The sequence below is a fragment of the Zootoca vivipara genome, chromosome 15 (genome assembly GCF_963506605.1).
Source record: "Zootoca vivipara chromosome 15, rZooViv1.1, whole genome shotgun sequence".
Lineage (NCBI taxonomy): Eukaryota > Metazoa > Chordata > Lepidosauria > Squamata > Lacertidae > Zootoca > Zootoca vivipara.
Window position 1 is genome coordinate 37,597,696 of NC_083290.1, and position 13,055 is coordinate 37,610,750.

General features: G+C 43.4%; 1 protein-coding gene across 2 annotated transcripts in view; it reads left to right on the forward strand.

Moving 5' to 3' along the window:
* Positions 1 to 7,038, forward strand: part of UNC5D (unc-5 netrin receptor D) — a 401,974-nt gene extending 394,936 nt beyond the window's left edge. For both annotated transcript variants that reach the window (XM_060268544.1, XM_035140077.2), the window contains one exon: positions 3,357 to 7,038. In XM_060268544.1, coding sequence (XP_060124527.1) covers positions 3,357 to 3,561 — 205 coding nt within the window. In that variant the 3' untranslated portion in view covers positions 3,562 to 7,038. The remainder of the gene's footprint in view (positions 1 to 3,356) is intronic.
* Positions 7,039 to 13,055: the final 6,017 nt, after the last annotated feature.

The following is a 13,055-nucleotide window of genomic DNA, read 5'->3' on the forward strand; positions in this document are numbered from 1 at the left end:
CTTGTGGTTCTAGTAAAAAAAAACACCAAGAACCCCAAAGTAGATCCAACATGAATTCTGTCCAAGCCTATTGTAGGCTCTGAAGAATTTTCTCTAATAAGCCAATAGTTTAAACTTTGGGAACATACCGTAGCACTATTAGGACAATGTAGCTGCTATACCAGAGGCAATGCAGCGATGTCTTGGATTGAGTGGAAAGCAAGAAAGCTTAACAGTTATATGTTTATTTATTGGGGCAAAAAGTTGCCTGAACAAGTGAAGATGTGTAGTAGTGGGTCTAACCCCCCAATGTTCCCAAGAATGTAGATGCCTCTTGGGCTTTGTACATGAAGGGGGCTTCGGTTTGAAGCCTTTGTGCAGTTGGGGATCCTGATAGGGAAGGTTCCTGATCCTATCTCAGCTGAACACACATAGAAACTAGGAACAAAGGAGAAATTTTATTCAATTTACATCTCAAGATGAACCTGTCTAATTCACACTTTCCACATCAATATGCAAACCAAAACACAGCCTTCCTTTGAAATTCACACTTCTCTGAATTTTGCCATGTAGTTCTCTAGCCAAGTAATATGTACAAAAAATGCATATATTCATGAAATAACATGCACAAATGAAGCCTGGTGGGGGGAACATTGCTTTGCAAAAGTGTGCATATTAGGATAAATTTTCACAAAAATTCTGGTAAATATTCATAAGGACTTAAAAAATAATCATTGCAAACTGATGTGGAAAACTGAATGTAAGACTGGGAAAAATGAGAAACTGAGAGAAAGCAAAATTGACAGATTCATTTATCCCTGTTAGAAAGTCTGTTCAGACCATCATCCTTAACACAGAAAGGTCTGAGAGGGGCCAAGGCACTCGTGTGTACATCCTTTCTCCTCTGCACACTTGTAGCCCTCATGAGTTCAGGCAAACCCTGGAAGAAGGGTGAAGAGTTCTGCAGGAGGATGGGATCCAGTGCTGAGTCTTTACTTTGAGCAAGATTTACTTATTTCAGCTCAGCACTTAGGTTACAAAGGAAGCTTAGATCTGACATTTTGCCAGGCATTATGTGGTAAAGGTTTGGATGACTTTTCACAAAGCACTCTGGTCGTCTCGGCTTTAGCTGGTAAACTAACTATATCTAGCACCTTAAGTTTCTGTATGTTCATATACAAGGAAGAGTTGGCCCATATTTTCCATTTAGCATATTAATCCATCTCTTCTACTTTGTGCTGCTTCTAGGATTTAGCAAAGATACCTCATGATCAGCACCATTGAAATGGTACTTCCAGGCCTAGAGCTGATTCACACATGCACCAACACCTAGTCATCTCACTAGGGATGCACCCAGATGTCTCGCCACTTGGTGGTGGTGAGCCACAGCTAAACACAAGAACTGCCTCCACTGAGATGTAACATGCATGAGATAACATAAGAGTGTATGAAAAAGGTCTATGGTGATAAATTTCACATAGTCAGTGTGATATGAAGCAGTGGACCCACAATTGTGTGAACTGACCTCAGTCACTATCTGAGAAGTTCTTTGAGCAATTGTAGTTCCACAGAGATTTAATTCCAGAAAGCCTTACATGGATGTGTTATGTATAATAAGCTGTATGTAAATATGACTATGCATATGCATGCTTGCTGGCTTGCTAGTTTTACTTGGATGATTATTCCCAGAGGAAATAACACAAGTCAATTTGTCAAAAGGCACAGTCTCTTGATAGCACAGTCTGAAAATAATATGCAGTCAGAAACCAGTTTGTTCCAGCAGGTCTTGCGCAAATAAATGCCCTGAACGTTCCCATCAATCTTGTGTGTGCACTTTAGCAAAATATATAAAAAATGGCTTATGAAGAAAGGCAACTTAAAAAAAAATCAAGTTCCATGCCAAAGCACACCAAACCTTGCGTACAAACTCACAATATTTGCTTGTGCCGTGGTGATTTGTTACTAAATTATGGATCATGCTTTAGAAGTCCTTGTTATTTACACTGGGATGCAGGTACCTTTGTTCATGCAAACAGCCTTGTTTATCCAGCTCTCTAAAAAGTCTTATGTGTTGCTACCACTTAGCCCAGGCATCCCCAAACGTCGGCCCTCCAGATGTTTTGGACTACAATTCCCATCTTCCCCGACCATTGGTCCTGTTAGCTAGGGATCATGGGAGCTGTAGGCCAAAACATCTGGAGGGCCGCAGTTGGGGGATGCCTGACTTAGCCAAAACTTTCCAAAAAATGCACTGCTATTCCTGTGTGCATTGTGATATTAAGCCTATTGTTTAGAAGAAGTGTATTTTCATGGGGCATGCAGCCTGTGGATTATATCCAGTGTTCTCTGTTAATGCAAGTGCTCATGTGAGTTTTAATGTTGTGGAACAGATGAATCTAACACAACAGTTGTGCTAGTGGAAACTCATCACTCAATGTACTGTGCAGTCTATTGTGCAACTATGGTTGCATTCAGACACTTTATTTTGTTTCTCTGACACTTTCTTACTAGATCAGTTCTGCATTCTCTGTGATCTTTCACATGACATAAAAGCCACTTCTGAAATCTAGCAGAAATTCAGTACTCATTTCTATGGTAGTTGCTTCCAGAAAAGAAAAGAAAAACCATTTGCAATCCTGTTAACTTGGAAAATTACCGGACAAAATCTGGGGCGGTATTCTGGCATACTGTGCTTTCCTGCTAGTTTCATGGTTGAATCATGGGGAAACAGAAACAGGCACATAAAGGTGGTGACATGTCCAGTGACGTCCACTGTTGCATCATACCACACCCATTGGTCTGAATGAAATTTAATGTGACACGTGGCTTATTGATTTTTTAAAAAACAACCTCACAGTTCCATAATGCAACAGGTAGCACAGTCAGTAGAGCACGAGACTTTTAATCTCAGGGTCGGGGGTTCAAGCCCCACGTTGGGCAACATACTTTTTCATTGCAGGAGGTTGAACTAGATGACCCTCGCGGTCCCTCCCAACTCTACATTTCTATTATTCTATGCAGTGTAACAGGAACATCAAAAACTGGGACAGGCAGGCTAGCATTATAACCTGGAAAACATATGGAATAAGCCCCATGTCTGAATGTACCCAAAGTTACCAACAACCTGCTTATGCATTCTCTTGTTCAACAATGTTCTCCTGGTGCAAGACATTTCGGCAGTGCAACAGGTATACTGCTAAGAGACTTTAACTTAGTTCTGCATCGGATGCAACCATAAAAGTAATTACATTCAAAAGTTCCTCCCCACATACCTCAGAGATCGCCTGAGTTTTGCAAGCAATCCTACCAAGTATCTATGGGGGGGGGCAGTCATCATCCTGAACCCTAACCCCTTTGTTTTTGCGTCTCTCATTTAGGAATTTGTCTTACTTTGCTACCCAGCACAGCCCATCTGCTGTTATTTTGGACTTGTGGGAAGCCAGGCATCAGCACGATGGCGACTTAGACTCTCTAGCCTGTGCACTGGAAGAGATAGGAAGGACACAGCCCCAAAATGCTAATCTAACAGAAACTCAAATTGAGGAGTCCAATTTCAGCTACAGCAGACAAAATGGACTTTAGTCATCACTTTCGAAGAACTGATAGCCGGCTTGGACTTTGCAACTGACGGAATTCCTGTGAGCCGGAAGAAACCATGTGCTACAATCACACATCCTTCCCATGATTCATTGGCTCTCTCCTTCACGCCATCAAACTAATTTGCATCTGGGGGAACAGAAGAAGCTGGCAAGCCATAAAGAAGACCCAGGCCTCTCTACACAACTGTTGCTGTAAGAGGGGGAAAAAAACAATCTCCCAATGAAGATTAAAGATCAAATCACAATGAAGAATAAATTTGATACTTAAGTGCAGAAAATGAGTACGATCTTTTGGCTACCACAGCCAAGAGAGGAAAAGATTAAAATTATGGAATATTTAAAAGATGCCTGAATTTTTCTAAATCTTAGACCTCTCTGTGTTTTGGATTGCTCAGTTGTTTCTTCTCGATGCGTTTTGTGGCTTTCTTGTTTAGTTTTCAACTAAAGCCAAGCAGCGTGGGCACTCACTGAGGCAATGGCCATTTAGGGGGCTCAGGTAAGATGGAGCTGGTACCACAATCACCACTAGGAAAAGTGGGGTGGGGACAGAAAACAGTGAATTGCTAGAAGTTGGTATCTGCCTTGGGTACAAAAACTATGTGTGATTAACCTGCATTTTAAGAAAGTGGCTGGGTGCATAAATATTAAGGTGTGCACTGACCGCAAGATTTGGTTTGGGCTGCAATTTGGCAATTTGGAAAGCAGCTTACCTTGGTTGGAGGTGCTGTGTGATTTGACTCAGAGGCCATCGGAGTCTGCTTCAATCCCCCCATCCTCTCCACTTCTGGAAATGTTAAAATGGGGCTGTAACATTTTTCCTTTTCACAGAAGTGGGTGAAATTTGAAGGCATTGTAGAGTCTCAAGAGTGGATCAACACTGCTGAATTACAGGCATATACCATGTAAGTGCAACTGATTAAAAGTCATGCCCTTTCTTGGGGCACAAATCTCCCCAAATTTCAGAAGGATACGTCCAGTGGTTTTATTCCAAGGACAGCCATTATAGGGTGGGTCAAATCACTCTGTCTCCTAGTGTTATGTGGGGATTCAGTTAGAAAATTGCTGAAAAGTTGCCCCTAGGTAAGAAATCTGCCAAATTGCAGACAAATTGGTTCAGGGGCTTTTGTGCTAGGCTCTTTAAAAGTTGATTTTGGGGTGAGAAGGGATTTTCTTTTCAGGTAAAAATGATTTCCTCTGCTTATAAGCATTCACAGTCGAAGTCTCCCTCTGCCCTCTCCCCACCCTGGCGTTATGATAACCTTAGATACATTAGTTTGCTCTTGTCAGACATTTCTCTGCAGCATCATTGAAAACATCATTGTTTGGATGGCCGAGGCACCTTAAAGTGCTTTAGTAGTCACTACTTCAACTTGTGGATAGCACAACCCGTTTCCCCTCTGACAAGTCCAAAATCCTTCCAAGACACCCTGGTTCATCCAAAGTGGATGCGCATCCCTAAGTAACATCTGTTTACTCACATAAGAAGATCGGACTCAGGAGACATGTGGTTAGATCTGACTTTTTAAATAAAAAATAAAATCAGTTTTGAGGAGTTCCCCATTTTTAAATTGGAGCACACCCAGTGGAGGGTGTTTTCCCAACCCTTTCCCTGGTAAGAGTCGCTCTTCCCACAGGTGCTATTAGACCTCAGGGAAAAAAATCACAAATATCTGTGTCATACCAGTATTTTGTCCCCTAGTGGGTGTGTATGTGGGAGAGCTAGATTTAGATCAAGGAAACTGGAAGGGAAACTTTCCTGCATCGCTGCTCCCCTCATCAGAGACCCACATGGCACTTTTGTATGGCTGGGGGTGGAATTTTCTGAAAATCTCAATGTGGAGCTTATCTACACGAATCTTTTCTCATTCCCATCTTGCTCATTGATCTTGACAAGAAGTGAGCTTTTTTTTAAACTAGTTCTCCTAAAACTATGAACAAATATTGCATATTATATGCATTATTATACATATAAAATTATATGCATATACACACCAGGTTTCCTAGAGTAGCCAGCACATAAATAGATACATTGAACCATGCATATAACTGTATAAAAACACTTATATGTTAATACTTATAAAATTATGCTGCAGAAATATGGGGCCGCCTCCTGCTTGACTTTTTTTACATGTATTACACGTTATATATATCTATGTATTTGAATATAATTAGTTGACCTTCTTTAAAGAGAAAACAGGGCACAAGCATGCTGGATGTAAGAGATGGTCAGATGCAGGAAAAATTCACCTGTGTCGGGACTTCCAGATTTCAGGTATAAACCTTCTTTCTCCATTTCTAGGTGATATTCACACCATGCATTTAAAGCTTTGTGATACTAGTTCTCTCTCAAAGAACTATGGGAGCTGTAGTTTGTTCAGTATGCTGAGAGTTGATAGGATAAACCTATTCCCCCCGCAAAGCCACAATTTCTAGATTTCCCTCTAAAGAAGGATTGGTTGTGCTATGGGAGAGGAGCAGCTCCACCCATACCCTCCAACATTTCTCCAATGAAAATAGGGACGTCCTAAGGAAAAGTGGGACATTCTGGGACCAAATCAGAAACTGAGACAGCTTCTGTAAATCCCTGGAAAATAGGGAGACTTGGAGGATCTGCTATCCCTGAGCTAAGGCACTTCAAAACAATGACAGAGTGAAAGTCGCTAAGATATTTTCATTTTCATTTCCTTGTTGCATTAATTTTTGGAACTCCCTCTTTTGCTAATTAGTGCTCCCACTGGGCCTGAGCCTAAGGACTTTGGAATCCTTCAAGCAAGAGTGGGAAGCCTGGGGCCCTCCAGATGCTGTAGGACCCCCAACTTCCACCAGCTGCAGCCACCTTGGCCACTGCTCAGGGGTGGTGGGAGTTGTAGGACCCAACAACATCATGGCTGCCACTGGTCCCTCACCCCTGTTTTAAAGGTACACGTGAGAGGAAGTGAGAGGCCGCCGAGACCATATGACACCAGTCCTGGGAGAACTGCTTTGGCTCCCAGTATGTTTTCAACCACAGTTCAAAGTGTTGGTGCTGACCTTTAAAGCCCTAAACCGCCTCGGACCAGTTCAAAGTGTTGGTGCTGACCTTTAAAGCCCTAAACCGCCTCGGACCAGTATACTTGAAGGAGCGTCTCCATCCCCATCATTCAGCCTGGACACTGAGGTCCAGCACCAAGGGCCTTCTGGCGGTTCCCTCGCTGCAAGAAGTGAGGTTACAGGGCCTTCTCAGTAGTGGTGCCTGCCCCGTGGAACACCCTCCCATCAGATTGCAAGGCAATAACCAATTATCTTTCTTTTAAAAGTAAGTAGCCCTGAAGGCAGCCCTGATTAGGGATGTTTTTAATGTTTAATGATGTATTGTGTTTTTAATATGTGGTTGGAAGCCACCCAGAGTGGCTGAAGAAACCCAGCCAGATGGTAGAAATATTATTATTATTATTATTATTATTATTATTATTATTATTATTATTATTATTATGTTCAGTTGGGCTGGTTGGGGGTGTTTCTGGTTAGCAAAAATATCTTCCCAATACTTGGTAGTTTTTTCAGACAAGGTTACACTTTCAGAAGCTCTGAACAATGGATAGATCAGGTATATACTGAAGGTGTATCTCTGTATCCTGGCCTCTTTGAGTTTTTAGGACCCACCCTATTTCTGTGACTGAAATCTGTTTTAACTCTTTTTACCATTGCATTCCAAATGGTTGTAACCTACCCTGGGACCAGGTGGGTAATGAATTGAAATAATAATTATAATTATTTGTCTGGCAAAAAAAAAAGGGATCATGTCCAATTTTTTTACCCTTCAGATTGGCAGATTTATTTAGTAGTCGTTTGATAATTATTATAGAATATAATTATAATATATAATTCTATAATATAATTCAAAAATTATAATAAGTACAGGTATTATAATACATACAATGTACAATTTGTGCACTATCATAGCTGCAAACACACACACACAATATCAAAATTACAAAATGGGGGAACCCCAGTTCCGTAGCTCTGTAGGAAGAGGAAAGAAACCCACTCAACCAAAGACCACTTTGGTCAAGACCAGTTGTCAAAACAACAACAACATGCAGGAACAGCACAAGATGCCCTTTGTCTTTCCATTGCCCCTAACTCCTAGGAGCTCAGGGTTCATGGTTTCCACCCCTCTGTGGTTTCCACCACATAACTCTGTGAAGCAAATCAGAGTGAGAAATAATGATGGGCTGAAGACTGGGTGAGGATTTGAACATAGGTCTCCCCGGTTCTTCTTTGGTGCTCTAATCACACCAGCCTGCTAATTGTGTGTTAAGATCCCAAGACCTCCCCCAATAAATGAAGACACAATTGACAGTTTAAGGTTATTGGCATAATTCTGGCCACAACTTTATTGATTACAGATCATGAGTGGTTTGCTTAGGCATTGGTCCCCAACTAGCTGCACCTGACCTCAGCAGGGCAGCACTGACGCCTGGACTCCGGCAGACGTCAGTAAGGGAAAACATCCTGGGGGAGGATTGGACCAGGTTCAGACTCAAGCTCACTCCAAATGCTCCCAGGGGCTCTGGCATGGCCCTAACCCCTGGAAGGGGATTGGACAAAAGCAAGGTGAGCCCCTGGATTCCTTTAACAGAATACCCTAGCATTGGAGGGGCAGGCACAGCCTATCCACATCCCCTCCACCACACCTTGAACCAATGCCTAACCGCCAAACCTTACAAAGTTGTGACAATTTGCTATGCGGCAGGCGAAACCCAAGTGGCACCAGCCAATCAGCCAAATGGGAAAATTCCTACCGGGCCCCTGTCCCAAGAACAGTCATGACCCACGACGGCATGACAAGGTCATAATGAACCCTAAATATACGGTAGGGAGGGTGGGCAGGTGATCCGATGCACGAAGTGAAAAGAGGAAGCTCTGGATTTGTTGCATTCGGGAGGCAAAACATTCAAGAACTAAGCTGACTAACTTAAACCTGACCCTGTACTACACCGGGAGCCAGTGCAGCTGGTAAAGCACTGGATGAATGTGATCCCATGGCAAGGACCCCGTAAGGAGTCTCGCCGCGGCATTGTGCACCCACTGGAGTTTCTGAGTCATTAAGTGACTTTCTGAGTCATTAAGTGACTTTTACTATGAAGTATCCAGAAGTGCCATTAAATAAGGCATTACAAAGCTAAATAACCATTTTTCTTTCTTGCATTGCTCCTAACCAGTCATATTTATTGACCCCTTTGGTTGGAGATACAGTTGTACCTCAGAAGTCGAACAGAATCCATCCTGGAAGTCCGTTCGACTTCCAAAACGTTTGGAAACCAAAGCACGGCATCTGATTGGCTGCAGGAAGCTCCTGCAGCCAACTGGAAGCTGCGGAAGCCCCGTCAGACGTTTGGCTTCCAAAAATAGTTCGCAAACAGGAACACTCACTTCTGGATTTGTTGCATTCGGGAGGCAAAACATTCAAGAACTAAGCTGTTTGAAAACCAAGGTACGACTGTATATCCCTGGAGCAAGTGAGAGGGTCATTCTCGTTCTGTCCCTACCACCCCACATGTCGGGCAGCCAGACTCCTCAACTGTGACACAGGCAGCAGGTACGAGAAGAGACTCCATCCAAGCCTCAATATATGTGCCCAGGAGCAGCAGGAGGCAGAGAGCCATAGCTCAGTTGCAAGAGCATCTGTCTTGAGAAGGTATCAGGTTCAATCCCTACCATCTCCAGGGCTGGGACAAACTCCTGTCTGAAACCCTAGAGCTGACGCCAATCAGTGTAGACAATACTGAGCAAGATGGACCATGTTCTGATTATATAAGGCAGCTTCCTCTCCTCCTGTCAGGTATGAATGTGGCTACCAAGCACATCAGTGGTCATGGGCAAAGCTATCACACAAGCCCCCATGAATTTCTAATGTGTTCCAAAAATGCCAGGAGGCATCTGAACTGCTTGTTTCCGTGTTTCATTAAACAAAACATGGCAGGATTAAAATTACTGCCAGAAATAACTAGTTGAATGTGGGATCCATTATTGTTAAGACACACACACCAGGGGGTGATGGAGAGAACATGCTTTTTCCAGCTCTTTTAGATCTGAAGTTTATTGCACTCAGTTAATTATGATTCAAGATGTTCCTTGGTGTGTTTTCTAAATACAGACTGCTAATTAAACAGACTCAAGAAAATTGTCAAAACCTAGCCAAAGCACTCTGCTGATTTCCTGATCTTTTGTTCTGATGCTGTGACCGTAAAAAAATGTTCTCACACTGTATGTTTTCTAAGTGTTCCCAAACTTTCTTTCAATGAGAGAGAGATGATTGCATATAAACTGGTCAAAGCTCTTGCACTTAAAAGGAGACAGTCGTTCTAGTGATTTATGGTTGATATCTTCCCCTAGAACCTCTTGATACGCATTATAGGGAAGATACAAAGAAGGCTAGAAGATGCATTATTTCTTAGTGTTTTTTCCTTAGTTGTAAAGCATAAAAATGTTTTGCTACCTCTAACAAGTACTTTGTCAATCCCCCTTTCTCTTAAAAAAGCGGGGGGGGGGCAATAAAAATATTATAGGATTTTATGGCTCTTCTGCTGCTGGTAGATGAAGTTTCCATTTAAGTTTACCAAGCAGACCTTTTCTTAAATTTACAGGTTTTTAATCTAGACGCGTAAGACTGCCAAATCAATGTTGTCTACACCTGTAAATTAACTTTATGATGCTGCATGGCAGAATGGCAGTGCACACTATTGGGGTGGCAATTTTTAGAGTTTGTGTATTGAAATGACTCTAAACGGTGAGGATTGGGGAGTTGAGGAGAGCAGGGCCGTCTTAATCCCATCCAGCGCCCTGGGGCTAGGTCCCTCCAGCGCCCCCCTCCAGAGCCTCTCCAAGGGCCCGGGAGTGCCAAGCGGACTGCGGCAGCAGCGGGAGGCCACCTCCGAGGACTCCATGCTGTGCCTCCTTCTCGTTTCCCCAGCGCTGGGTTCCGCTCAGTCAATCTTCGCCACCAGCGCGTGCACCGCGGGACCAGCAAGAGCTGCTTGGGCGCTATGCGCACACTGGTGGTGAAGCTCGACTGAGCAGAACCCAGTGCTGGGGAAATGAGAAGGAGGCGCAGCGCAGAGTCCTCGGAGAAGGAGCACAGTCCTGGCCAGATCGCCGGAACCCTGCGCTCACTTGGCGCCCTTCCAGCGCCCTCCAGCGCCCAGCACCGTGGTTCTCCGCGCCACTAGCCTCTATGGCTAGGACGGGCCTGGAGGAGAGAAAGATGAACTGTGGCCAAACCAGACATATAAATGATAAAACAATAAAACAGAGGAAGCTCGGGCCCTGTGGCTGAATGTGGCCCTCCATGTTTCTCAATCTGGCCCTCGTAATTCCACCCAAGTCACACCGCTCACTGCCCCTATTTTGCAACCTGAGCAAAATTATCATTGTTGTTGTTGTTGTTGTTGTTGTTGTTGTTGTTGTTGTTGTTGTTGTTAACATCTGTATGTTCTGCTCCTCATTATATGCTCACAACAACCCTGTGAAGTAGGTCAGACTGAGAGACAGTGACTAATCCAAAGATCTCCCAGGGTGCTTCATGGTTGAGTGAGGATTAAAACCCTGTCTCCAAGATCCTAGAAACTGAACACTGTTTTCTTGCTCAACCCTACTAGGCTCCTTACAGGTTACAGCACACCCAACCTTTTGATCAGAACCCACCCTCCACACCCCCACAACAAACACTTTAGTTCCAGGACAGCCACCACAATATGGTTGTATCTAGGAGCCTCTTAGCTTCTGTACTGACAGTGGCACAGAAATGTTCTCCCGCAACCTTTTAGAGGTTTTTCAGCACCTCAGTTGTTGTCTCCTAATCCTTCACAGTTGCTGAATAAACTGGGCGAAAACGATTTCAGATTGCTGCCCATCATCTTCCAGCATTGCTTACTGTTTGTGGTGCCAGCTGGAGCTCTGGTTGGTTCCTGACTCTTTTACAGGTTTCCAGCAGCAACTTTGGAAATAACATCCCATTATTTCAATTATCTGAATGCTATCATGATGAAACGCACAGAGAGATGATGATTGTTCATGGGGTGGAGGAAGTGTGCATATTACGGAGAGTCACTTTATTGCTGTAATAATAATAATAATAATAATAATAATAATAATAATAATTAATAAAGACAGGCCTGCTACTTGTGTATTTGCCCAGTATGTCTGCCAGAATTAGTTTCCAGCACCAGGGCATCTGGATTTAGAGGAGTTTGCTACGTACCACAGCCTTCTTCAGGCATCCTGATGCAATGAACAGCATTCGTGCAAGGAGAAGCACAGGATTCAACCTAGGACCTTTCGCATGCAAAAGAGTTGCTCTGCCACTGACTCACAGCCCTTCCTCCCTTTTGGCAGAAGTTGGAGGGTGATTATGTGTGAAATGGGAGGACTTCTGTCCTCATAGATCTCCTGCCACAATATATTTCAGATAGGGATGCTGATGGAATCTGACAAACTTGGGTCCCAGTTGTCTTCAACAATATTGTATTGGGGGGGGGGGTGGCAGCAGTGGGAGAAACCTTTCAGATCGGCGATTCTGACCCATCTCTACTCATTACTTGGTTGGAGACCTGCATTGCAAAATTCAGAGACCTACAGATTTTGGAGGAAGGCTGTGCCTGTTGTCTCAGAAAGTGCCGATTGGGTAGATTCACCGTTAAATGCAAACTGGACTGAATTTCTCCCTCATCCCTAGTACCCTCATGGCTCCATGAGGGCAGCTGGGTTTTCTCTCTCTGCACTACTTCCCTGAAAGTGAAAACCCAGCATCTGTCTCTCCCAGTGTGGGAGCAGTATTCTTTACAAATATGCAGCAATAGAACATCTTCGTTCGCTGCTCCTCTTGGTGTCTGCAATGAACCCTTTAGAACTGAAAACAGATTCAGGGCACTGCCAGTCCGTCACTGTTTTCAGGTGGGATTTCAACTGCATACCAACAAATTCAAGTTCTGCCTTTAGAGCTGTTTGGGAGCTCTTGCATAACAAACCCGTTTTCTACGAAGAACGGAGTTTACTGCAATAAGCAAAGGGATGGGGAAATGTATTATAAAGTAGAGGATGGCAATTGGTTTGATGCAATGCTGTCAATACAAATTTGAATGATTACTCATTAAGTTGCCCATGTCATCTAAATGAGTTGGAATGAATCTTCAGTGAACAAGTCATTTGGAAGTCCTATCAAAGGCAACCCTCATTCATCTCACAGAAATGGAACAGGATGGAGTTAAGTCTAGCCCTGTTTGGAAACACAGCAGAAAAGGATTTTAGAACCTACAGCAGACTCCCAGCTTCACACAATGGTTCTGCAACTTAGATTAGGATTGGATGCTCAGGCTCCCATCGAAATCAATGGAAAAACAAAAATGAATTAACCAAAAGCCAATGAAAAATGAACAGTATCCGACCCTAATATGGTTTATGTTGGACCTCATCCCCGATATAGTCATTTAAACTTTC